At 39.7% G+C, this 25,824-nt stretch overlaps 1 protein-coding gene across 3 annotated transcripts in view; it reads left to right on the top strand.

The window, feature by feature from the left end:
• The window catches only part of Kkv (hyaluronan synthase-like protein kkv), a 43,627-nt gene extending 18,093 nt beyond the window's left edge, over positions 1-25,534 (top strand). For 2 of the 3 annotated variants that reach the window (XM_076792650.1, XM_076792649.1), the window contains exons 4-21: positions 1,528-1,821; positions 2,549-2,758; positions 3,603-3,947; positions 4,215-4,606; positions 5,677-5,944; positions 6,403-6,665; positions 7,718-7,928; positions 8,678-8,925; positions 10,074-10,266; positions 11,271-11,425; positions 12,353-12,661; positions 13,117-13,364; positions 14,623-14,941; positions 16,101-16,277; positions 21,412-21,579; positions 21,656-21,875; positions 22,147-22,486; positions 24,342-25,534. In XM_076792650.1, coding sequence (XP_076648765.1) covers positions 1,528-1,821; positions 2,549-2,758; positions 3,603-3,947; positions 4,215-4,606; positions 5,677-5,944; positions 6,403-6,665; positions 7,718-7,928; positions 8,678-8,925; positions 10,074-10,266; positions 11,271-11,425; positions 12,353-12,661; positions 13,117-13,364; positions 14,623-14,941; positions 16,101-16,277; positions 21,412-21,579; positions 21,656-21,875; positions 22,147-22,466 — 4,340 coding nt within the window. In that variant the 3' untranslated portion in view covers positions 22,467-22,486; positions 24,342-25,534. Of the gene's footprint in view, positions 1-1,527; positions 1,822-2,548; positions 2,759-3,602; positions 3,948-4,214; positions 4,607-5,676; positions 5,945-6,402; positions 6,666-7,717; positions 7,929-8,677; positions 8,926-10,073; positions 10,267-11,270; positions 11,426-11,509; positions 11,816-12,352; positions 12,662-13,116; positions 13,365-14,622; positions 14,942-16,100; positions 16,278-17,141; positions 17,319-21,411; positions 21,580-21,655; positions 21,876-22,146; positions 22,487-24,341 lie in introns of all 3 variants that reach the window. The other variant, XM_076792651.1, reaches the window with a different exon arrangement.
• The last annotated feature ends 290 nt before the right edge of the window (positions 25,535-25,824 follow it).

Here is a 25,824-nt window from a genome sequence, read left to right as displayed (position 1 = left end):
TTTTGCCGCAAGCCGGTACACTTCATGGTGGAAGCAAAGAGAGAAAGTACGTGAAAACAGGTTGGAAACTCTTATGCTGACCGTCCGAGCGACAGCTCTAGAAAAATAACGGAAGTAAATACAACTTTGCTCTGCTACCTGCAAATACGCGTGCTCCATTCATGAAAATGTCCTGTCACAATGGGTTCAGTGAAATTTAATTGCAAACGTTAGCGCGCGAGAGACGCAATGCGGAAACACAGTCGTGTTCCAATGTCATTTATTCAATGTTCCTCTGTTGTTAGCTGCATTTTTAGAAACCATTAGTGCTTTTCGAACAATTGCATAATCTCGTTATCTCGTTGTCTCGCAATCAGTCTTTCAGTATGAACAATACAAGCGCAAATGAATTCTTAATAAATTCGTTCATAAATCATCTTCGTACGTTATTACCTAGATTAAAAAGAAAAAAGAAATAGTAACACATTAGAACAACGTTGATATTAAAATATTATAGAAAAATTATACATTGTTGAAACCAGCGTGTATATACTTAAAGTTGAGTCGGTGACCGTAAACAAATGCACATTACGACAGTCAGGTGCGAATGAGTTGCGTCCACGTGTTTCCGATAGTTAAAACGGGAAGCGCACTGATGGTTTATTTGCTTGCATAACCGACCAGCATCGTCAAACACACTTTAATTATTAGCAGAATATATAAAATAATTTAATAAGCTACAACAGATTGCATAATACTTTTATTATTTTTAAAACACGACGTATCACATGCGTGCAAACGTTTTCGTCTTTCTTAATCGTATGAATACCTATTATTGAACTAAATAATATAAATATAATAAATATAATTTAAGACAGTAAAAAGATTCGAACAATTTACGGAAACCGATGTATTATTTTTAATCTTGTTGAAATTATTAAAGAGGGAGAATAATAATTTTTATATTTTATTATATTATAATAATAATAATTTATTTCGTTTCTTAATAATTATAAAGAGCTGAAATTAATAAAGCAATATTTTATACTTCTTGAAGTGATTTTACTGTTCTCCATTTGATCCATCCTTCTTTATTATAAATGCATAAAATTCTAGTCAAAGTTCATTATCTCTCATCTCGTGTATAAATAAAATGAAATTGAGTTTTCGTTATTACATAGTGGAGATTAAGTCGGTTAAGATCAAAGGATATAGCTGGTGTTTGAAGATGAGGTAGAATAGAATATAATACTATTAGTCATGTAGTTTTTATTATCATATAAAAAGGAATTGAAAAAAAGGACTAAAACTGTTGCATGCGCTTGATAAATCATGTTTCGTGGAATTAAAAGCTGAGGCATTGGCATCGATTTTAATGGAATGCTATAGATACGGACAGTGATTGATTTATTTCTCACTGAATAATTACAAAATGACGCTCGCATTTTTGAAGCTATAGAACGCCGACTATACGTGTATTCTAGACAGTATCGATTTTTCCGAAGACAATAAATATGTTGAAAATTGCTTCGTTAATTTGTGCGACAGATCGGAACAAGGAATTCAAAGCCTCGTTACCGGAGGAAGAAAGGATAGCGTGGATCTGGTGTATCATAATCGCGTTCGCCGTGCCAGAGTTCGGCACGTTGATACGCAGCATTCGGATATGCATCTTCAAGTCGTGGAAGAAACCACCGGCTTCCCATTTCCTTCTGGTTTTCCTCATGGAGACCTTTCACGTGGTCGGCTTGTCTCTAATGTTTATGGCAGTGCTTCCTGATTTGGATGTCGTCAGAGGTGCGATGCTGACGAACTGCGTGTGCTTCGTACCCGGACTGCTAGGTAAGGAACGCCGATCGACAGTATAATTAAAGCATTAACCGTTTCGTCGGTCATTTTTCATCGCGCCGCGCAATTTGTTTCGAGTTCGAAACAAATTGTTCTGTAATTCATGGAATTGAACGGACACTAATTAAAACGCAGAGTCGACAAGATTTCTGCCGATGCAAGGAGCAAAAATCTTTCTCTCTGGCTATTAATTTCAACTTATTCAAATTAAACTTTTCTTCTCTTAATTATTTTCTTTATAAAACTTTCGCCAACACATTCCTGGCATTTTTCTGATTAAAACGAGACCAAACACGACGCAATTTGGATTACATTTGCTAGTTTGATCGACGTTTCAGTAGAATCTCGATTATCCGAACGGACTCTAAATTCTTCATTGTGGTGTCTATTTCGGAGGGATTCTTCAGAAATACCAACGAGTTATCTTCTTATGTTAATTTGTACACATGCTGTATGATATTTCAGTGATTAGTTCGGCTAATCGAGGTTCTACTGGTAAACGCGATCCAATTTGTGTCATGTTCGGTATCATTTTAATCGGCAAAATGTGCCGATGGTGAATGTTTCACGAAACAAAAAGATTTTATCATTTGTTTATGTCCGACGCTAGGATGTCAGAGTTTGTTCAAGTGGCATTTTCCCACAAATTCTCCACATATATCATTACTGTATACATTGCTGTACGTCCAATTGCATTAAGTATACGACTGGCTTCTTCAAGGGCTGCTTTCTCGGAACAAGACAAAGGACGAGTCGAAAAGATTCGTGTTGGTGCTGATCGATATAGCCGCGCTCGCAGCTCAAGGAACGAGTTTCGTCCTCTGGCCATTATTGGATAGCTCGAGACCATCATTGTGGCTCATACCACCAGCCCTGTTTCTGGTCTCCTGCGGATGGTGGGAAAATTACGTTTCCATGCAGAGTCCGATCGGTAAGTAATATTGTACCGATGTATTTATCCGCGGTGCCGTTGATGAAGAAAACGGGAAAATTGGTCTCGGCGAGGGAAGTCGTGAAACCGTTACACATTTTCCGGGCGGCCCGGACCGTTTCAAAGTTTAATAATTTCCGGGGAATCGAACGTTGAAACTGGCGCGAATCATGATTCGAACGTTCCGAAACGGTTTGCTCTCGTTCTTCTTCTGTCGCGTCGATGTTTTCCTCGGAAAAAGTCGGGCTACTTTCATTAGAAGTAGATCCTGCGGATGAAAGGCGGAACGCTAGAATGCGCGTGTTTTCATTTCCGACGTAACGGAAGCTGAACGGTTCGAATACCAATATCTGCTCGGGAGGTTCGGTATTTCGCAGCCGCTGGAAGTTAATAGAAACGTAAGCTCTGCTTTCAACAATTAAGACAGGGATTTCGCAGAAATGCGATTTACGTCGTTCCGCATCGCGATCGCGGGTGAACTCTTGTAATTTTCTACAAATTTTTTCTTTTTAGCGTAACACAACCAGCGAACGTACTGTAAAACTGAACGTGCTGGAAAGTGTTTAAGAAAGTCGTGTTAACGGTTCTAATAGGATCGAGGTCTCTGGAGCAATCTTTTTCGAAATATCGAGCCTGGAAAATTCTGCTTAATTTTAACATTCCTGATCTCAAAAACTTTTCAAAATGGACATATACTGTTTCATCAATTTTCTTTGCCTCCTATTTTCTGGGGTTAACATATCTTTCGCGATCTGAACAAATTTTTAGTCCGAACGATTTCTTTTTACCCCGAGCCTGTGAAAGGACGAGGTTTTAAAGGGTTGTTGTTATCTTCACGTTTCAGGATTCGTTCGGTCCCTGTGCAGGGTGAAAAAGGAACTGAGGCTGACCCGATACTTCACGTACATGTTCATATCGGTCTGGAAAGTCCTGGCTTTCTTTATCAGCACCGCGCTAATACTTTATATGAAAGGGGATACCGTTGGGCATCTATTCACGATGCTAAGCAGCGCCTTTGGGAGCCATAAGATCCCCGTGTCGGAAGTACGCCGCGATTCATCCAACGTAATCACCGACATCGCGGATATAGTTGAAATTGGCGAGAAAATATTCGTGCCGGCGGATTCGACCACTCCAATCTACGTGCTGCTCTTGCAGATATTCGGCGCTTACTTCGCCTACATTTTCGGTAAGTATATTCCATTAATTTCGCGGAATTATCGTCCGTGATATCCGCTCTGCGTTTCCAACAGGCGAATTAACTGTTGAGTGGGCGCGGGCAATGTAGAGGTAATTTTAAATTGCGTCGAACCAATTAAATTATATTTAATTACATTCGTATTCAATATTCATCTTTAGACTCCGGATTTCATGTATGTTTAACAGAAATGTGCAGGTGCAATTTAGTATAGTGAAACGATTAAAAGAATAAAAACACTGTAATGAAAATTTCCAGGTAAATTCGCGTGCAAGATTCTGATCCAGGGGTTCAGCTACGCGTTCCCGGTGAATCTGACGATACCGGTGTCGATCTCGCTATTGATCGCCGCCTGCGGTTTGCGAAACGACGATCCGTGCATCTTCAGCGGCACGATCCCGGATTATCTGTACTACGAGTCACCGTCCTCGCACTTGCTTAACGATTTCGTGTCGAAACAGTACGCCTGGGTATGGCTGTTGTGGCTGCTGTCACAAACATGGATCACTCTGCACGTCTGGACACCGAAGTGCGAGCGTCTCGCTGCCACGGAGAAGCTTTTCGTCATGCCCATGTACGATTCCCTGCTGATCGATCAGTCGATGGGCCTGAATAGGAAACGGGACGATCAGCCGGAAGTGAAAGTCGAGGTGCATAACTTCCATTGTTAGATCTGGAGCGAACGTTTGCCTCGAAATTGCCTCGCCAGGAGGAAAGTGTGCTTGGAAAATTAGCGGAGCCTTTGCGATCACAGCCGGAACCTGTCACAGTTATGCGTGTCTCGTTAAGAGTATAGTTACCTTCCAGTCCACATTTCTCCCGACCGCTTTACGATTTTTCAAACGTGTCATTTCACGCTTAACCTTTCGCTATTACACCTTAATGAAAAGTCTTCTGTTGAACTCGCGTCTGAGATTTTCATATTTTAATACAGTTACGAAAGGTGCTGGATCCATTAAGGCAGCTATACTGAATTTTTATAATTTTTGTCTGTAGGTGTTAACGTTTCAAAATTGCAAAATTCATTTCGTTTAAAAAATCCATTTTTCTCTACTAATTTGAACGTCCACTGTATCTGTATGTTCTGAAGCTTCTAAAGATATTCACAGCTCGATATGGTAAAAGGATATGCAATGGTATAACGGAGTGGCTCACGAAGCTGTTCGACCGTATTAAAATATTTAACAGTTTTATGCCAGCACTCTCGTGCTCTTTTAATCGCTTTTATTTTTCCCAAATCGCAGAACCACGCGATTATACTTTCATTGAATTGTGCATAGCGTACGCGGGGTATTCCCGGCTCGATGAAACATGGTAAATTGATACGCAGTGGTATAGCGAAGTGGCTCATGAAGCTTTTAGACCGTATTAAAATGTTTAACCGTTTTATGTCAGCACTCTTGTGCTTTTTTAATCGCTTTTATTTTTCCCAAATCGCAGAACCACGCGATTATACTTCCACTGAATCGCTCGCAGCACACGCAGAGATATCCGCGGCCCGATAAAATTCGATAGTCGGTTGCACAAGGGTGTATCGAAGCAAATCAAAAACTTGTTAGACCTCATTTGATACCGATAGGGGGAAGCTGATCGAGTTCGGTTTTTCGCATTAATCGCGTGTATCGCGGCGCGTTCTCGAAGTGGTCAAACGATACAGTGAACGTTTTTGGGGTCGGGGTGAAACGGGAAAACGGGTAAACGTTGTTTTCTTTCTGAACAGGATCTCGCCGAGATAGAGAAGGAAAAGGGAGATGGAGATTACGAGACCATATACGAGCGAACGGACGGCTCAACTACACCCCCGTCGGCCGTAAAAAGCAGCGATCACGTAACTAGGATCTATGCCTGCGCGACAATGTGGCACGAGAACAAGGAGGAAATGATGGAGTTCTTAAAGAGTATACTACGCTTGGACGAGGATCAGTGCGCCCGACGTGTCACGCAAAAATACCTGAAGGTCGTCGACCCGGACTACTACGAATTCGAAAGTGAGTCGCGAACCCTATTTTTAACGGTGTCCTGTGTCTCTCACGACCCCAACAAAATTTCCCAGGACACTTAAACGGTTCACAGCTCTGGAGCTTTGACTTTCCAGCGCACGAAAGTCTTTAAGCACGATTCACAAGATTACGGTTTTCTTTTTTCTGAATCCATAAGTCATTAATATTGCAGCGGGTGACTTATAAATTCTTTTATCGTTTCCCCTCTACAATTCATAAAATCCGCAGTCGTCTGATCAGTTTGCTGTCGCGCAGCAACAAGATGAATTTTGCATCGTTCGGTCTCGAGATGCCAGTCTCGTTGCCCGAATATATCACGTATTTTCGCAGTTGCAACTTTGACGAGGCAACACAGCTTCGTTGCTCGTCAAAACGACCTCCGCGATCCGTTCCCTACGTTGTACGTGTCGGGAATTCGTTTTTCTTTCTTTTTTTTTCCCCCACAGCGCATATATTTTTCGACGATGCGTTCGAGTTGTCGGATCACGACGAGAACGAGTCGCAGGTGAACAGATTTGTGAAATTGTTGGTGGGCACTTTGGACGAGGCTGCGTCGGATGTGCATCAAACGAGGATGGTTGTCAGAGCACCGAAGAAGTATCCAACCCCTTATGGAGGACGACTGGTCTGGACTTTGCCCGGGAAAACGAAAATGATCGCGCATTTGAAGGACAAGGCCAAGATTCGTCACAGGAAACGCTGGAGTCAGGTACAGAGTACAGTGACTTGTACAGTGAATTCTCGATATATGTCAACAACACGGGTCTTGCCAGCGTCGTGTATCGGAGACATACCCCTGTTATGTTTGCTCGGCGTCAGAGCTTTCGTGGCACCTCACGCGGTATACCCCGCGGTGGTGGGAATATTTCCGCGACGTTTATCATTCAAGTCTTGGCGACATATACAGAGAAATCGCGAATTCACTGTATTTATTTCTGTTGTATTTCATTTTATTTGCAAGTCAACGAAAATTGGTGACTTCGCGAAGCGCGTGGAGCGTGTTTCTGTTTGAACAGCAACTTTAATTTGTGGACGTCTATGGAAATTCCTAATTTCACAAACTGTAGCTTGTCAACTAACTTGCGAATTAGTGTAATTCGTTTACGTGCTATAGTTAAAATTGGCCGACCTGTGGCTTCTGAACTAGCTTATTCAGCTCATGAAGTACAGCTAAAAGCAAAAGTGGAATAAATAAGTACCAGTTAATAGGAGCAAAATGATGTCTATGCTTTTAATTCGTCTAGAAACAAAACGGAAAGTGCTAAGTGCTTTTCTACAAACCGGTAGTGGCGTAAAAAAGGAAAATACAAAATCTCATAAAAAACAAAGTCTTCCTCTCATTGCTATTCACTCAATTATATTTTCTATAAATATTTTAGAGGATCCGCAACGAAAATATTAAGTATCAGTTAACTATTAGAGTGTTTCAATTAGAAGATGGAGTATTAAGATTTTGCTAAATATTTCTTGGATTCCCAAAATTTTGCTTAATTAACTCTTCGAATCGGTGAAACAGTTCCTTGCGTTATCGATTCCCATTATATACATCAATAATGTCACAATTATACGACACACAGGAGCAATCCTACTGTTTCGTAACTGTTCTAAATAGGTTAATCGAGCTACCTATGGGAATGTAATTGACTTACATATCATTTTGTAGCAAGTGCTGAAGTGAAAGCGAGGAAACAGGTTGGATCATATAGGTGTAAGGGTAACGTTTGTGCGAACGATGTAATTGTTTTCTTTTTTTTTCTTCAGGTGATGTACATGTACTACCTGCTCGGTCATCGGCTAATGGAATTACCAATCAGCGTGGATCGTAAAGAAGTGATCGCGGAGAACACTTATTTGTTAACTCTGGACGGCGATATCGACTTCCAACCGGCTGCCGTGAAACTGCTCGTCGATTTGATGAAGAAGAATAAAAACCTCGGTGCAGCCTGCGGTCGTATTCATCCCGTCGGCTCGGGTTGGTCTTGTAGAAAAAAATAGCATCAATAGATAATTTACAATTAACTGGAACTATCTAGCGAGGCAGTAAACTCGGCGAAGCCATAAACGGAAGGCTCGGAACTCTTCGCGAGCCGGGCTTAACAGAAGTCCTCTTAGCTCGAAGGATTTCCAGGGCTCAGACGAGCTTACAGGAATCGTCTGAAATATTTAACAAATTTTTGCGACCGGCGTAAAGAGAAATCAACTGCAAACGAAACCAAACCCAGTCTCGGCGATGATTCGAAAATGTGAATAATGTACGAGACCTTGTTCATATCACGTCACATAATTAATTCATATTACGTCACAATAATTCGAACGCTAGTCTATTTGCGGTTTTTTATGCGGAATAAAAATTGTCAGAATGAATTACAACTGACAGGAGCCACATGGACGTTTATGTGTTTACCTGATAATTTTAACGAGTCGAAAATACTACAATAGTGTTTTTAAATTCTTCGGATGCTTTTACCGTTTTGCATTTGATTTTTGTCGTAAATGCATAAAATCTGTAGCGCAATATTTGGTATGTAATATCTCAAAATATTTATCTAGATTGTTGGCTCAGCTGACGACTGTTTGCTGCAATAATTAATTTAAGGTTTGAGCTCGCCTCTGTTTACAGCCCCGGTGAACTTTACTGCCTCGCGATTTCGTTGGCGTCGTTCGGGCGCACTTTTAAAAACGGCGTCTCTCATTTTCACTCGTTCTCTGCGCTTTCACAAGGTCCCATGGTGTGGTATCAAATGTTCGAGTATGCAATTGGTCACTGGCTGCAAAAGGCAACCGAACACATGATCGGCTGCGTGCTCTGCAGTCCCGGCTGTTTCTCGCTCTTCAGAGGTAAAGCTCTGATGGATGATAACGTGATGAAGAAATACACCACCAGATCCGACGAGGCCAGGCATTACGTTCAGTACGATCAGGGAGAGGATCGATGGCTTTGTACGCTGCTCCTGCAACGAGGTTACAGGGTGCGTACTTTGGAGAACGTTATGAAGCTCCAACGAGAATTGGCAATTCGATCGAGCGCGCTCGCACTGAAAAAGGGGAGTACGTCGTACCGCCAGGCGTTTTCATACTCCATTTGCATTTCTGTAACACCGACGATTCGAGGATTAACGAAAATCCGCTGGGAAAGTTTTTCACTGCATTTCCCATCATACAACGGAACCTCCTGGAAATCCATAAAAATTAGAATGATTAATCAAACGAAAAACTGGAAAGTAGGAGTGTGCGAGAACCCGAAATATTAAGTCGGGTCGGGAACACGAAATTTTTTCGGGTGCGGGACGGGTACCCGAAAATTTCGACTCTCCAAAGTGTCGGGATTCTCGTATTTATCGGGATTTCCTAAAGGGAAATCAAAATTTTCGGGATCCCGACCCGACCCGACTCGCCCCGACCATCGGGTTCTCGCACACCCCTACTTTAAAGAGGAAATTGATCAATTCTAATAAAAATGAATTCTCTCGCATATATTACAGTAGAAATTAATTTTTAAATTCGGGGGAAAATAGTGTCACTTATATGTAACCGGGTATTCATAGGTCATATAAGGTATGCAAATTTGGAAGCCTGAAAAGGAAAATGTGTATTAATTATATAAATCCATAATTTATTTAACTTTTGAAAATTCTTTCCGGCACGATATTTTACATGTTAAAAGTTTTAAAAAGGAGCGATGCAAATTTTAAACTCTTTTGAAGCTGACAAGGTTGCATGTCCCTTAAGATCAAACTCAAAATGAACATATTATTGCAATACATTTTTAAATAGTTTTTCTTGGAAGAACTAGAACTAGATTATCGATTTAACACGTTCACTGTCTCGTGTGTTCTATGTGAGTCGTAATGGCCATAAAAATGGAATAATCTTTGTTTAAAACATACGATAAATAGAAACGATTATTGGTCGACGAAGAGAGTTGCAATGGAAAAATGATGACAAAGAATAATCGATAATAGGAAAAGTGAAGTGAGGACCTGGACAGTGAACGTGTTAATACTAGGTAGACCAAATGTGTATAGATGAACAATGAATTCAGAACGAGATGGAACGTAATTGAAACAGAATATGCATGTAATAGTTGATACGAATTGGTTTTCCGATTGCATTCCAGGTAGAGTATTCAGCTGCCAGCGATGCCTACACACACGCACCCGAAGGATTCAATGAATTTTACAACCAACGTCGTCGATGGGTACCATCCACCATAGCCAATATCATGGACCTTTTGATGGACGCTAAACGAACGATCAAAGTCAACGACAACATATCTCTTCCCTACATCTCCTATCAGATTCTACTCATGGGTCAGTCAAGTGTTCATTTAACGACCTAAATATCAACAGATTGAGAAAGCCTACCTTTAAATGGAACTTAAAAAGCAATGATTTTTTAAATGAAACTTTCACCAACATATTCCTGACACTTTTTTGGTTAAAATGACACCAAACAAGACACAATTCGGATCATTATTTATTGGTTTAATTCGCGATACAGTAGAACCGTAAAAAGAAGTAGAATTATCCGAACTATTACGGATTGTTATTAGATAGTTACCCAGCTACTGTGCTAAAATCTTTACCGATTTGTACAATAAATCGTGTTGTATAGGAACAGTTTCAGATCGAACTGTTCCCACATGGAACACGATAATAGAATATTTAGGCATTAGTTCGGATAATCGAGGTTCTACTGAATCGTGCATTAAACAAGCAAATATGCTCAGAATTGTATCGTGTTTGATCTCATTACAATCAGAAAAACGTGACAAATATGTTAGTAAAAGCGTCACTAAAAAATAATTAAAAACTATAAAGTTTTGCTATTGTATTTGTATTTTGAAATTACTGTATATTTTCCGAATACTACCTAATAAGTGTACCAAGCTTGAAACTATTGTATAGTAATCCAAATTCGGTCGTACTGAATATGTCTCTTCATTGATTAACAAAGTACAGAGTTATTATTCTAGACTTCATTAGTCTTCGTGACAGTTGTCCAAGTGAGTTTATTGTCTTTGCAGTGACATGTTACAACCCAATATACAGGGTGTTCGCGTTATCATTGTTCAGCTTTAAAAATTAAAGGTGACCTCAATTCCTCGAAGAACACTGCAAATATAGAAAAATTGTTATATTGTGTTGCACATGCCAAACAGTGGAACATTTTACTATGCCATTTTATGGCTCTCTTCTTATATTTACGAGAGAAAAATTGCTGTATAATCAGAGCGTCAAACCAGAATCACTATTAACATGATTCCAAGTGTCCCTGCCCCCAAAATGTTCATCTTCGTTCGTCGTTGTTACAGGCGGCACCATTTTGGGACCAGGCACGATATTCCTCATGTTGGTGGGTGCGTTCGTGGCCGCCTTCAAGATCGACAACTGGACCAGCTTCTATTACAACATTATACCTATCCTTCTTTTTATGCTTGTATGTTTTACATGTAAGGCAAGCATTCAGGTGAGTCGAGCCACTGTTTTTTTCACAACGGTAGTCGTTCGCGTCTGTCGTGATGGTATCAGTATAATCGTGGTTGTCTTTCAGCTTCTGTGCGCGCAAATATTGTCGACGGGATACGCGATGATAATGATGGCCGTGATCGTAGGTACTGCCCTCCAGCTCGGAGAGGACGGTATCGGATCACCGTCGGCCATATTCTTGATATCCTTGTCCAGCTCGTTCTTTATAGCGGCTTGTTTGCACCCTCAAGAGTTCTGGTGTATCGTACCTGGTATTATTTACCTGCTCTCGATCCCCTCCATGTATCTACTTCTGATCCTCTATTCGATCATCAATTTGAACGTCGTCTCGTGGGGCACCCGCGAGGTCCAAGTGAAAAAGACGAAAAAGGTTCGTTCTCCTCTAAGTTCCCTGAATTTCTTGCTACGTTCATCGACTAACCTCTTCGCTAACGGGAATGTGATACGATAAATTGAATGTGAAAAACATAATTATAACACCGGCGACAGCTAGTAGTATGTGGAACAGCTTGTCAAATTTTGGGAAAGTTTTCTCAAGGTTCTACACCTTAAGTGTATTGGGGATTTTATTTTTTTTTTTTGTGTGACCCAATTGCATGAGGCTCCCTTAATCGGTTGGGGTGATGATCAAAGAACGGTGCGAATAATTATCAAAGATAATTTGTCACTGATAAATGTCACGGGCACTTGGTGAAGGAAAAGGAAAGTATTTTCAAGGCTGTTAACATGGCAGATTTGTTATTGCGCTTTTCCGTTTGCATATGTATGTTCCGCTTCGTTTGTAACCCAGATGTCACGATTGTCGTAATTCAATGATGGAGGAATTTAATTACCTTGTATTTAAGTGTTGCAGCACTAGTAGATCTGAACTAAAACGAAAAATTTAATTAACAATTATGTAACGCAGGTGGCCGTGGCAGCGCTATTCAGCACGGTTTACGGTATGGTGATGATCTCCGTCTTTGTTGGGATCGCGATAAACATTATCGAGGACGGCACGCCATTTTCCCCGTCATCTCTGTTTCTAATATTGATGATTGGCCAACTGGTGATAGCTGCGTTGCTACACCCCGCGGAGTTCTATTGCTTCCCGCACATTCTCATATACATCATAACACTACCCTCCATGTACTTGCTGCTTATTATTTACTCGGTCACTAATCTGAACGATATCACGTGGGGCACCAGGGAGGTGACGACAAGGAAAACCGCTAGGGTAATTAACTCTACAACTAACCAACAGATTGGCGGATCTTTATGCAAAATTTTCTGCATCGGTTGCAGGAAACATAAGCCAATTAAAAACTCATTTCTTCGCTTAATAATTTTAAAAAGTTGGAGATAGTGTGCTGGTGTTCTTAAGTTCTCCTTATCTTAAATACCGTGATAATTTTATCTGTTCACTTTTTGTTAGAAATTCATAAAGTCCGTAGTCTACCAATGAACTAACCCCTTTTGTTCGCGGGTCTTTCTTTCCGCGTTTTATAGCGGTCATTATCGATTTTGCGAAAATTAATACTTTCAATTAGAATTCAGTTTCGTGACGTTGTCACTAACCATCCAATCTTAACAGCTTTCTAACAACAAGAGCTTCGCGCTTGGGGATAGAAAGTACTCGAACAATTACTATGATCGACATAGGCTTGATATTTTTCGTCGTTGAAATAACAGGAACTCGAGCAAGAGAAGAAGGAAGCCGAAGAGGCGAAACGGAAGGCGAAACAAAAATCCTTGCTGGGATTCTTGCAAAATGGCGTTGGCTCGAACGACGACGAGGAAGGATCGATCGAAATCTCTTTAGCGGGTCTGTTCAAATGTATGTTTTGCACACACGGTCAAACATCGAACGAGAAGCAACAATTGGTCACGATCGCTGATTCGTTGGAAACACTGGGAAAACGTTTGGAGGTTATCGAAAGGTTGGTTGATTTAATTTTTTATTTTTCATTTTAACTCGTGGCTCTGAGAAGGGCCCTATCGATTTTCCCTTGATATCCATTTCCATGTAGTTTCATCTAGCTCCATGTATTTCCTCATCGAGTAGATCAACTTTTTACTATGAAATTGTTCTTGACCAATAAAACACTAAAACTACTGGAAAAGTCAAAATGATACACTTTAAATTCTTTATTTTATTGCTGAAAGTTTATGGAAAATTATTGAGTAAATTGAGTTACTTGTGTGCATAATATAATTAAAACCAACTGAAGTCTCTATTTCCGGCATTTTGCAATTTTTATAAAACATTTTCTGGTGTTAAGTACATTTTATACACTCTTTTTAAAGAGTATTTGTTTGACTGTGGATCTTCATGCGTTTATTGTACATATATGTACTTTATGAAATATTAAAAAGCATTTATATTATTAGAAAGTAATAATATTTTTAAATCTCTTCGTTGGAGTAGAGTAATTTAAGAATGTGGAAAATTGTCTACTATTTCTCATCGTTTCTTATTTTTTTTTTTAATATTCTTTATATTTCTCAGCAGTTCTTAGTAAGTTTATAATTACAGGTTAAAGTAAATCTTTCACGTCATTAGCGAATATTTCCGTCCCCACGGAAAGATAAAGTTCTTGCGGTAAAATCCGGCGGTATTTCTCGGATTAGACCATCCCGCTGATGAGTCTATCAGCACGTTTGGGGACGAAATGTACGGTCCCATACCTCCGTTCCTTCTTTTATCATTATGTCCGTCTCATCAACCACACTTTATCCGTGAAATGCGTGGTGTCGATTCAGAATAATGAACAGACTGAGTTACTGCATTGTCTGGCCACGCTAAAGTCTTTTTATACGGAAAGAAATTTTTCTGAATTTTTAGATTGGCCCTTTTTCTTGATTAGTTCAATGGTTTTTAGATAGATTTAGAAGCAAACCAGACAAAACATGAAGCAAATTATAGATTGGCCTTTTTCTTCATTAAGTCGTTCGGTTTTCTTAACCGTACTAATTTCGAATCCACTAAATTAATTTATAAGACTATTCAAATTTTCTGCATTCTAAATATATCACCACAGAAATTAATTTTTAAATCTGTACAAATAATTTTGTTCGTTTTTGGGGCGCTCGAGGTTTTGGCAAGTCAACGTTGGTTCTTTGTGGCGCACAGTTGTCCGCAGTAAGATAAAATTAATTTAACGGGGTCTCTCTAGACGTTGTTTATTCATTTTCTAGGGCCGTGGACCCGCATGGACATGCGAGTAGCCGGCGACGAGCTTCTTCGGTTGGTTCGCGTACAGCAGCAGAAACTCTCGGTGCCATCGGCGAGGATCCTGCCGAGGATCAAGAATGCCAAAGCGATACTGAAACAGTGACTAGTCAGAATACGGATGGAAATCGAGAGGGTAGCAATTTCCTCAGCAGACCGTATTGGTTGAGTGACGAGGGATTGAAAAAGGGTGAAATTGATGTGCTGTCGCTCCAGGAAGAATTATTCTGGAAGGACCTATTGGAAAAGTATCTGTACCCCATAGACGAAGACAAAGCAGAAAAGGTACGTTTCCTTCACTTTCTGTTGTTGCAGGCAATTTCCTCTGAGAAACTTGAAATCATCGACATTCTGTTTTTCAAACGTTTCGATCAAGTGCTCTCTCATAATATTACAGTAAAGTTTTGATCTAAGCCGAATGGAGCTACACGATCTTAGTCAGTTCGCCTATCCCCTCCACTGGGGACATATCCCGCGAGAGAATATCGGTGTGAACCAGTCCTAATCCAATTACAAAACTTCTTTATTTTTCATTATTTTTTATGGGACTTGCGCCAACTTATTCGTGGCATTTTTCGGATTCAAATGATACTAAACACGATGTAGTTTGAACTGTATTTGGTAGTTTAATTGACGGTCCTTCTCTACGTTCGGCGCGGTCGACGCGGTCACAAGAAAATAGTAGCCCTACACGATATATGTCACAGCAAGGACCCGAGGATTCGGATTATTGTTAGATCAAGACTTTACTGTACTATCTCTGCCTTCGACGCGTAGTCTTTTGTTTGAACATCAGTATTAATCGGTTTGATCGTATTAGTATCATATTCTTCTTAGTAGTATTATAATCTACATATTATCCAGTCTTTTATTTAATATTTTGATCCAAAGTTTTGATATAAATTCATTATTATGTGTTTAATACTTTAAATATTTCTTTATAGGTGCACTATCGTTCGAAAGTTTGGAAGCAGTTAAACAAAATTTTGAAAGATTAGTTAAACATTGTTTATATAAACTTTCATTATGCACAGTTACTAATCGTATACTAATACATGATTCCATACTTAATTAAAAAATGTAAATGCTTCCAAACGCTTGATCGGCAGCGTATAATTATTTTAAGTAGACGCCAATCTTTTGAGGTTTTCTGAAATCCCTTTTAATTTTTTTTTTTTATAAATGTTCTGTGATCACGGTCGATTACTTTTTAAAATTTTATTGAGCGAATGAATTTTTAACATCGCATGAATTTATTCTTTTTAACTTCAACATTTCTAGAATATGTAATAATTTCTAGTAAAGATTGGTTACATTGAGAACGTTCAGTTGTGATAGATAAATTTGATCGAATTTTATTGAAAATGTCTAAAATGGTAAGAAATTGGAATGCTAGACGAGGTAATGAGATAAAATAATAATCGACCCATGCTGCTTGCATCAGGCCCGAATCGCCAAAGATCTAAAGGACCTCCGTGACCAGAGCGTGTTCGCGTTTTTTATGCTGAATGCCCTCTTCGTCCTGATCGTCTTTCTGCTGCAATTAAACAAAGACTTGTTACACGTGAAGTGGCCATTCGGTATCAAGACGAACATCACCTATGACGATCAAACGCAGGAGGTAAAGACCGCTCCGTCCATCTCGCATTTATCGTACTCCTTAAACAATTCACCCCCTTACGTACGCCTGTCGTCAGACAGCGTTAAATATTTCCAGCGAAACATTTCAAATGCTCGCAAACTGCTCGCCAAAATAGATTCATTAAATTTCCGCTGAATGTTTAAACTAGACTGCTGATGTTTCATGCATTCGATGTGCAACATTACATATTAAGCTGGTGAAAACAATTCTGGTGCAAACTTTGTTGATGCCGTAAATTCCCTGAATATCAACTTTACTGGCACTAGAACTACGAAATGTTATGTTTCGAATTTTAAAATGTCGAAATTGAAGCACAAGTTACAATAGACGCAATCTTGTCATTTTTGTAAAATATGTACAACTGTATACATTGTCAATGTATTTCTTACACGGTAGTTCTACTGTCAAATATCAGAAAAATGATTTTAGAACGGAATATAATTTTTTTTGTCAAATATCAAAGAAAATATTACTTCAGAAAATTAGTATCTTCGCACTAACCTTAATATCCTAAAGTTATGGATAAATATTGAAGAAGTGTATGTCGATTTCTAGACGCTCATCGATGAACAATAAAAATTGCAAGTACATCAGCAGTCCAGCTGTGACGCAAACGTTCATACAGTTTTCAGTAGAATAAGTATAATTCAGCATAATAAGGGTATCTACTGTTGCCCGCGCACGAACGATACAGATAAAGCAGCCGATGCCGATGATCTTCGAGAGGTAACGTAAGGAGTTCAAGGATCGACGATCGAATGGACGGAGCGTATTTTTCTACATAATTTCTAACATATGTTTTCTTTTTTTCTTTTTTGTTCCTCTTGCTTTGGCCCACAACAGGCTCGCATAGCTGCCGACTTGATCGAGCTGCGGAACAAGAGTGTGTTCGCGTTTTTTATGTTCAATGCGTTGTTCGTTCTGATCGTATTCTTGCTACAGCTGAACAAAGATCAGTTGCACGTTGTCTGGCCGCTCGGCGTCAAGACGAATATCACCTACATCGAGGAGACCTCGGAGGTACCTGGTTGTATTTCCAAAAGGGAATTGAGAAACAGAGATGCTGTCTCACGGATGCCTCGGGAGACTAACACCCCCGTGTGCTCCGCTACTCGCGCCGGGACGTCGATGCTTATTTCTGATATATCGCCGTGTTACCGGTCTCAACGATCGCCGATTGAAAGCGAATGACACCGTCCGTTCGGCGAAATTGATGCTGATCCCCAAAGGATAAAGACCTTATCAGCGGATAGCTGAGAATTCGCGACAGTCGCAGTCAACTGTACATTCGCATACCCAGCACGTTCACACTAGTTTATTCGAAGCGGGGCGACGAAATGTTTCCATTATTTTTGGCTTCATTTCTTTTCCACTACTTTTAGCAGATTCCGTTCGAAACATAGAACGCGGGACTCTTTTTTTAGAAAATGTTCTCATAAGTTCCGAAGAGAAAAGTACTTGAAAGTAACAGTTTTAGATTGAACAGAATTCATGAAAGTCAATTTTCCGTAACAACAAGAGATATTTTGTTCATCGGTTGACTATAGATTCTGTTATAGAATAATGATCTTTCTTCCTGCATTAAACTAGTGTGACTTTTTTCGTTCAAGGTCATATGAAGGTCAGAGTGTTGTTAATCGTTGAACTTGTCTCTGCACTGCAATTATATAAAGTAAATTGTATAAATATTGATGACCTGACAAAAATGATCTTAAGAGGACAAGTTTTGTGTTGCCAAGTATAACGGGGATATTGAAGAGTGCGGAATGAAAGATAAATTGTTGAATTATAAATACAATTGTTAAGAAATTAGTTTATGGAATGAAGCAATCGCGGTGAGCAACGGAGCACATCGGATAATGGTACCCGGTGATAATCTTGCACTTGCTGGGACATGTCTGTGTTTTGTCAATAATGTGGATTACCGGCACGTGGCGAATTACCATTAACATGTTTGCACAGGTATTCCCTGAAGGAATGGAGCACGGGATGGAACTGGCTAGAAACAAGCATCTGGCTAGAAACTAGTTGGCTAAGTCACAAATAACATCGTCGCCTTTCTAATATTAACCCTGGATAACTAATCTTCCGCGAAAACAAGAAGATAGGAACATCTGAATTTTGTGATATCAGACGATCCGCCAAATATCGCAGTCTATAAATTCGACATCACTAGATTACGGATTCTCATGCTGAATACAAATGTTCTACCGTCATTGCAGCAAATTAGAGTGAAGTAGAAATTGACTTCCTTTCTCAATAGCTCCAATAGCCTGAGTTCAAAAAAATTTGTAAATTCTTGTGACGTTACTACATATTTTGTGTTTCTTTTACCCATTTTGACTAAATGCGTCCTGTTTCTTTACGAGACATTTTTATAAATTATTTTTCTTGTAAATGAACTATCCCACACGACAGTGTAGTTATCCAGGGTTAAGATTCCTGTATCCTCATCCTGTATCGTTTTGTCCTCAGAATTATGATTGTGTTTATGTGATTACTCATATACGGTCTTTTTTCGACTAACAATAACAAGAGCAAGTCCAGAGAACAAGCACACATCCAGATATAGAAACGGTTTGCCGTTGTTTCGTACATGTTTTTCTGTTTAAAATTGATTTAATTTTATACTGAAATACATGCCCCTACATTATTCGAAATTTGCAAAAAAAATTCCGAACAATCGTCGGGTGGAGGTATCTTGTTGAAAAGGAGAAACGCATTTCGGCGAAAATGAATATTTCTGCGATCATCAAATTACCGCCGAAAAGGCGGTAGTAACATCTGGATTATATAGAGTCATTGTTAATTGAATTAAAATTGAATGATAGCAATTAGAACGGTGCTTAATGCTAACGAACGTTTCCAATTCTAATAGGCACACGTGCGTTCTAGTGCGAAATCAATTTAATATTTATATATTTATATTACCCATTTATCGAAAATAACTTCAGAAATTAGTGAAAGCTTTTTCGCGCATTCATTCATTCATTTTATCAATAGAATCCAAGCCATTCACATTTATTTAGAATATTTAGATGTAGTTAGAGAATTAATAGAATTCTCAATGAAAAGAGAATTCGATGTTTCGATGTTGTTTCTCTTAATTCGATGTTGCCTATCTGCACAACTAAACATTATTTTATAAATTGATTAAAATGATGTGTGTGTGTGTTAAGAGAATACTAGTAATTATTAGACTTCGGATTTTACGCTTTTAGGATAAAAATGACTATCAAACTCTAAAGATTCCAGAAAAATTTAAGAATGCACTATTGTTAATTGATTGAGATTGTTAAAAAAAGAATATTACAGTTTTATTCAACTTCTGTTTCTTACAACTGATTCCGACAATTTTTATTTTGCATAAAGATCCACAGTCTAGTAATTGTTAAAATGTAGATCTTTGTGTTGTGTTGTAACACAAATTCGTTCTATTGCAAATGTTCGACAATAAAGTTCAAGTATAAATACATAAGACTGTGATTGTAAAGACGCCACTTTCAGTCAGGAACCACACAATTGATTGAAAATAAATTCTGCACTTTATCAATAACTAGCAACCGAACGCATTTCTGTTACGACACAATAGAAATGATCATTTTGATATTTAATCTTATGAAAACCAAAATAAGAGAAATATTTCTTTTATGATTAAAGGATTCGTTGTGGTAAAAATAAAATCCGCTGTATTACACGTGTTCTTGTTCTTTTAGAAATTTGTTGACGCCACAGATGCTCAATGATTCGCAGTCTGCGAATTATAAAAATTTGCTTAGGTGCTTATTCTCTCGATTTCTGTATTGTCCAGCTCTCTCGTGGCTCGGCAGCTTCGAAACGTGCATATTGAAAATTTTCGTCTTATTTTTTTCGTCCGCCGCCGGTAGCACGTGCACGGTTTACGGGTCACGAAAGAGACAAAAGCAAAAGACATCACGAAACCCTGTCCCGTTCTCCGCTCACCTGCCTGAATACGAAGGAGGGAGAATCGTCACGCAGGTTTCCGTTTCACATACTTATGTGTCTAATTCCGATAATGCACTGCTAGGTATGACAGCAGAGGAGCACCACTAACGAGTTACTGTCGATGTAACTAAACGGTGGCTTACCCAATTCTACGTGTTTCAGGCGATTGTGTTACCAATTTTCTCCCGTTCATACGAACGAGCAATTCAAACTACTCACTCATTAAGAACAAACAAATATTTCTGTGTGCTTAAAGCCGATAAAATTTCTAACTTGCAATTCAAGAAATAACAACTTACACAATTTGCAGAAATTGTGAAGCATCGCACGGCATTTCGTATGAACAGGATAGACTGTTTGTTTCATTGCCTTCTATCTCGATAGATACGTTCTAAGTGAAGCAAGAAACGCTTGCTTATAGGTACAGTAATGTCTCGATATATGTGACAGAAATGTGTACGATACATGTGAATATACAAATGTACCGGTGAGACAATATTGAAATGACCAAACTTTTTGTAGCAGATTTGTCACATTGTTCTGATTAACATGAGCTCAAACACGCTACAATTTGGACCATATTTGCTTGTTTAATTCACGATTTAGTGGAACCTCGACTATCCGAACCGACATCTGAATTGTACAAATTATAGTACAAATCGGTAAACATTTAATCCGGCACTGTACTAAGTAACTGTCACTGTGTAACTGCTAACTGTGTCCATTGTGTTCCACCGATGGGTTCGGATAATCGAGGTTCCACCGGATCGTGAATTAAACAAGTCGAATATAATCGAAACGGTGTCGTGTTTGGTGTCATTTTAATCAGAAAAATGTGAGGAACACGTCGACAAAAGTTTCACGAAAGGATCGTCGGAAGAAAAAAATGTTTGGAATAGTGTCTGTACCCTAAGCGAGAATTTCGGCCCCGTAGTTTTCGCATATATCGAGACACGCGTTGGTTCGACCGATTGATAATTATTGAGCGATGACTATCGAGACGAAGAATCGGCAATGACGCACGCAGCGACGAATAACCCACGAGGCGAAAAGTTTTATGTGTTTCTCTGTCTTCTTCTCTGTTTACTTGTTAACTTCGACGCGACCCATCCGTCACTGTCCGCTAACAATGGACTCTGTTCCGCAGGTACACATCACGAAGGAATACCTACAGCTGGAGCCGATCGGCTTGGTATTCGTATTCTTCTTCGCGCTGATATTGGTTATTCAATTCACCGCGATGTTGTTCCATCGATTTGGCACGTTCGCCCATATTTTGGCGAGCACCAGCCTGGATTGGTACTGCTGCAAGAAGGTACGTGGTGTGTTGTCGACAGCTCGGTTCGCCTACATGTACAGTCCCTAACTGATTATCCGCTTGGCCGTGTTAGACCAAGGATTTGTCGGACGGGGCGCTGCTGCCGAAAGACGCGGTGGAAATAGTTAGGGACCTGCAGAGATTAGACGGAATGGAGGGCGATTACGAGGAAGGCAGTGGCAGCGGTCCTGGCAGAAGGAAGACCATAAGAAACCTTGAAAAGAGCAGGCGAAAAACCCAGGCAATCAATACGCTCGATGTCGCCTTCCGACAACGATTCTTCGAAAAGAACGGTCAGCAAGAATCTCGATCTCCATTTTTGCATACCGGAATTAGTCGCTGTTTCGAATCTGCATAGGGTTTGTCCAATTCATTCGTTTAAGCAAACGAGAAGTTAGTCAAAATAACTTTTTTAAAATGTCTTCAAACGACTTAACAGTAATGATTCACAGCTTAGGATTTCCTAGAAATGTATACAACAGCAATAGCAAATTCGGTAATTTCATATTTCAATCGTTTGGTTTCTTTTTCTAATGTTATCAAATGAACGGTTTCGCTGATTAGGTCTGCCGAGGAACATGTCGACGAGACGTTCTGCGAAGGCTTTCAAGGCTTTCGAGGGCCGCAGGAACAGCATAATGGCGATGAGAAGAAAGTCCCAGATGCAAACCCTGGGAGCGAATAACGTCTACGGGGTTGCCGGTAATCCTTTAGGGATTCAGGGTCGCCCTTCAAGAAGCAGCCAGATTTCTGTGAAGGATGTCTTCGAGGGTCACCCTGGCCACACGAACTCCGCCTACGAACCAGACGAGAACACTGGGAACAGCCTCAGACTTCAAAATTTAGGTCAAAGCACGTGGAGAGAGGCCAACACCAACATCTGATACGGAACTGTTACACGAACGTGAGTACATCGAGAAATCTGAGCTGTCTTCGATTTTACACAAATGAATAACTCTCGTGCATCGAAATTTAAACGGAGCGCACGAAATTAAAAAGAAAAATTTGACAATTTGTTTCCATATACAATTTGGGGGAAGCATTGAGTTATCGATGGACTGCAGAACTTTATGCAAAATGAATATTTCTTGCATCAATTTGAAATAGAAATCAAATAGGAAATTTGTTCCTTTTTTTTTAATTGTAGTAATAGATTGAAAATAATATATTGATATTATTTTCATCTTTATAACACTTTCAATTTTATTTGTTCACTTCTGTCGCGAATACGTGACAATGACTAATCTACTCACAATCAATTATCAACTATATTTTCAAAGAGATCACTAAAAATTGCAATTTCTGTTCCTACACAGAAAACAGTCTAAAATATTGAATAATAAATACTGTTCGAGTTGAGTTGATTATTTCCATTAGAAAATGAATATTAAGAGTTTAATTATAGAAAAGAAAGGATTTTATTTGTATGTATCTCGTCTCAAAATAACGTTTCGTTCAGACTGAAATCCTAATTCCACCAGCCTACGGTTCAACTATAACTTATTGTGTTCGCAACTTCTTTACGTTACCATTTACGTTTACCGCTTGGTCTTGTGTTACCGTAGATATTGTTTGCCGTTGGTGGAAACGTATTTTGTGAAAATGATACCGGTATCTATCGAGCGGGCGGAACGGGTTAATGCATTTCGCGTGTTGGATTATTCCTGGAAGGAATCGTTTATTGTTGCAACAGCTCACAGATCTCGGACGGTTAGAAAATTTCTACTTTTAAAATCCCATTGGAGGAACTTCCCCGTTGCGCTCGCGTAAGTGTAGTAAAATGGACACGGAAGTGGCAAGTGGTTTGGCGTATCGAGGGAAAATGGGGTCTGGAGGCGATGAAGCGGAATGTACACTGATTTGTATACATCAGTTTGGTGAATGGCTCCGCTCCACCGCGGCATAAGCCACGCTATACGTCATTTTGCTCCTATTCCGGCCATTCAGCGCCCGGAATTTTAAACCAGCGAACAAACCGTTGGTGCAATACAAATGGAGTAACAAATCCACTCTGTTCTTGATGTTTTATTACAGAACGCTCGAAACTTGAAGTCTGTCCCCCCAAAAAAATTAAAAAAAAACACACACACACAAATCACCATAAAATGGATGAATAAAACATTTGTTGTACTAGTAAACATTATCTTGTCTCTGCCACGATAATAATTCTTTTCTATTTCATTTTTATGTACCGAAACTTGGAAAATCATTAAAAATTGTTAGATTACTGTTTTGTGCGCTTATTCTATTCGATATTCAACGTAATGATATTAAAAGTTGTATAAAAATGTAATCCCGCATTTTCACTGTATCTATCCGCAGCAAAGATAACATTTGCTTCCGGTTTATAAAAATATGAAAGTGCATTGAGTGACGCAGTCTATAGATAACACTATCCGCTAGACCACGATAACATGAGGGGATTTATAAAAGCATTCTATAATATCTAGGAATGTTTGGTTTTAAAATTCGAAAAAAATTTCATAGTATTTGACAACTAACACATTGACTGTCGAACCACCATCCTAAAAAAATCTCTTGGAATTAAAGTAACTCAATTGATAAAACCAGCAATGATCACCACTTAGGTCCTATAAATCTTGATAATATTTCTTGTGAAATATTAATTTAAAAAAAAAAATGAGCAAGGCATAGTCTCGCTCTCGCACACGATCGCGGTAACAGTCAACGTGTTAAAAACAGATTAAACCGTTTCACCATACGATGCCTAATGTCAGAAAATCTTTTGAATGCTCTAGTTGTAACGCGACCTACAGACATCGTTATCCTGCTGCGAGAAAATCGAACGGAGAGAGAGGTTCACGGCAATACTATACTTGGTTACGCTGAGGATAATAGAATCGAGAGATTTTATCTATACGTCGGCGCCTCCTATAGCAATTATTTATTAGTTTAACAACGTGTATGATGTAAGAATGGCTAGAACAGAATGAAAAAGACTGCCCTTGTGTAGAATAATTTATGGTTGAATGAGTGTTACAGGACTGTCTCTAAACACTTTCCCTTAAACCAGAGCCGTTCAGCGTCTGCCCTTACGGGCAGCGATTTTCTCGCCCTGGGCACACACAGAACGGCGGGCACGAGGCCACGCCCCTGCGGGCAAGGCTGCATGTATTCGTCGCACGCACAGCTACGGTTCTGTGCTACGGCCTACCCCCACTCCGCTGAGTCACTTATCCGCAGCTTCGCAAGTGTCGCCAGATCAAGACTTGTTCCCCCACTCTAATTTCCCCTTCTACCGCGCTGTTCCCCCACGCTTGCGTCGCGGCCCGGTCACGTGACGCGTTTCGTCTCTGTCGCGCATGCTCCGGTACTGGCAGAGAGAGAGAGAGAGAGGGTAACTTTTTCCCCTCGATTCGTGCTCCCTCCCCTCATCTGGCGACACTGAGCTTTTCCCGTAGCTGTGACGTGATGTTGAGCAGCTCTGCCTTAAACCAACAAAATATCCTAAAAAATATATAAATAAAAACAACCCCCCGAAGCAACTGTAGTTTTATTTCGTAAAGTGTACAGTTCGAGATGCTTATGGACAGTCCTGGGTAGGATTTCTTTTTTACTCGTGAACTAGATATTTAAGAATAAATGAACTGACCGGTGAATAAGTAATATTTTCGTAGGACAACTGTCGTATCGGTGTCCACGGTTCAATAGGATAACTATCGTAGGCGATAATCGTAACATAATTTACCGTTTGTTAACTTGTATCGTATTTGCGAGGACACGCTATCACGTGTACGTGACAGTTATCACAGCGACGACGCTTACATTCCTTCTTTTTGCTCCCCTAAACGTGATACCGCTGTCAGATTGTTTAATCGACAGACCTCTTTTGTTTTTTTTTTGTACATATCGCGCGCGCGTACGTGTAAAGCGAGCTATGGAAAAAAATTGCGTTGATTGTGAATGGAATAAAGTTCGAGCGATCAACAACACTCGCAAGCGATATTCATTTATGCGATCTTACCCTTTGTCCCCCGGTCGTTTGTCCCGGGTTGAATGGCAGCGGCAAATATGCACTCCACTGCGAAATTTCGCAATCACTCAACTTTTTGCGCGGACGTTCGATCGATTCGCGGCGAAAAGGTTGCTGTCGACTCTTGGGCAATCGTGGAACTATTGCCGGTTGCTTTCGAGATCAGTTTTTGCTAATGGAAACTACGTGCGATAGTAACTGTCCGAGAATGTCGTTCCAATGGTCAACTATTGAAGAATGAAAATTTC

The sequence above is a fragment of the Halictus rubicundus genome, chromosome 8 (assembly GCF_050948215.1).
Source record: "Halictus rubicundus isolate RS-2024b chromosome 8, iyHalRubi1_principal, whole genome shotgun sequence".
In the NCBI taxonomy this organism is placed as follows: Eukaryota; Metazoa; Arthropoda; class Insecta; order Hymenoptera; family Halictidae; genus Halictus; species Halictus rubicundus.
This window is presented reverse-complemented; position numbering and strand designations above follow the sequence as displayed.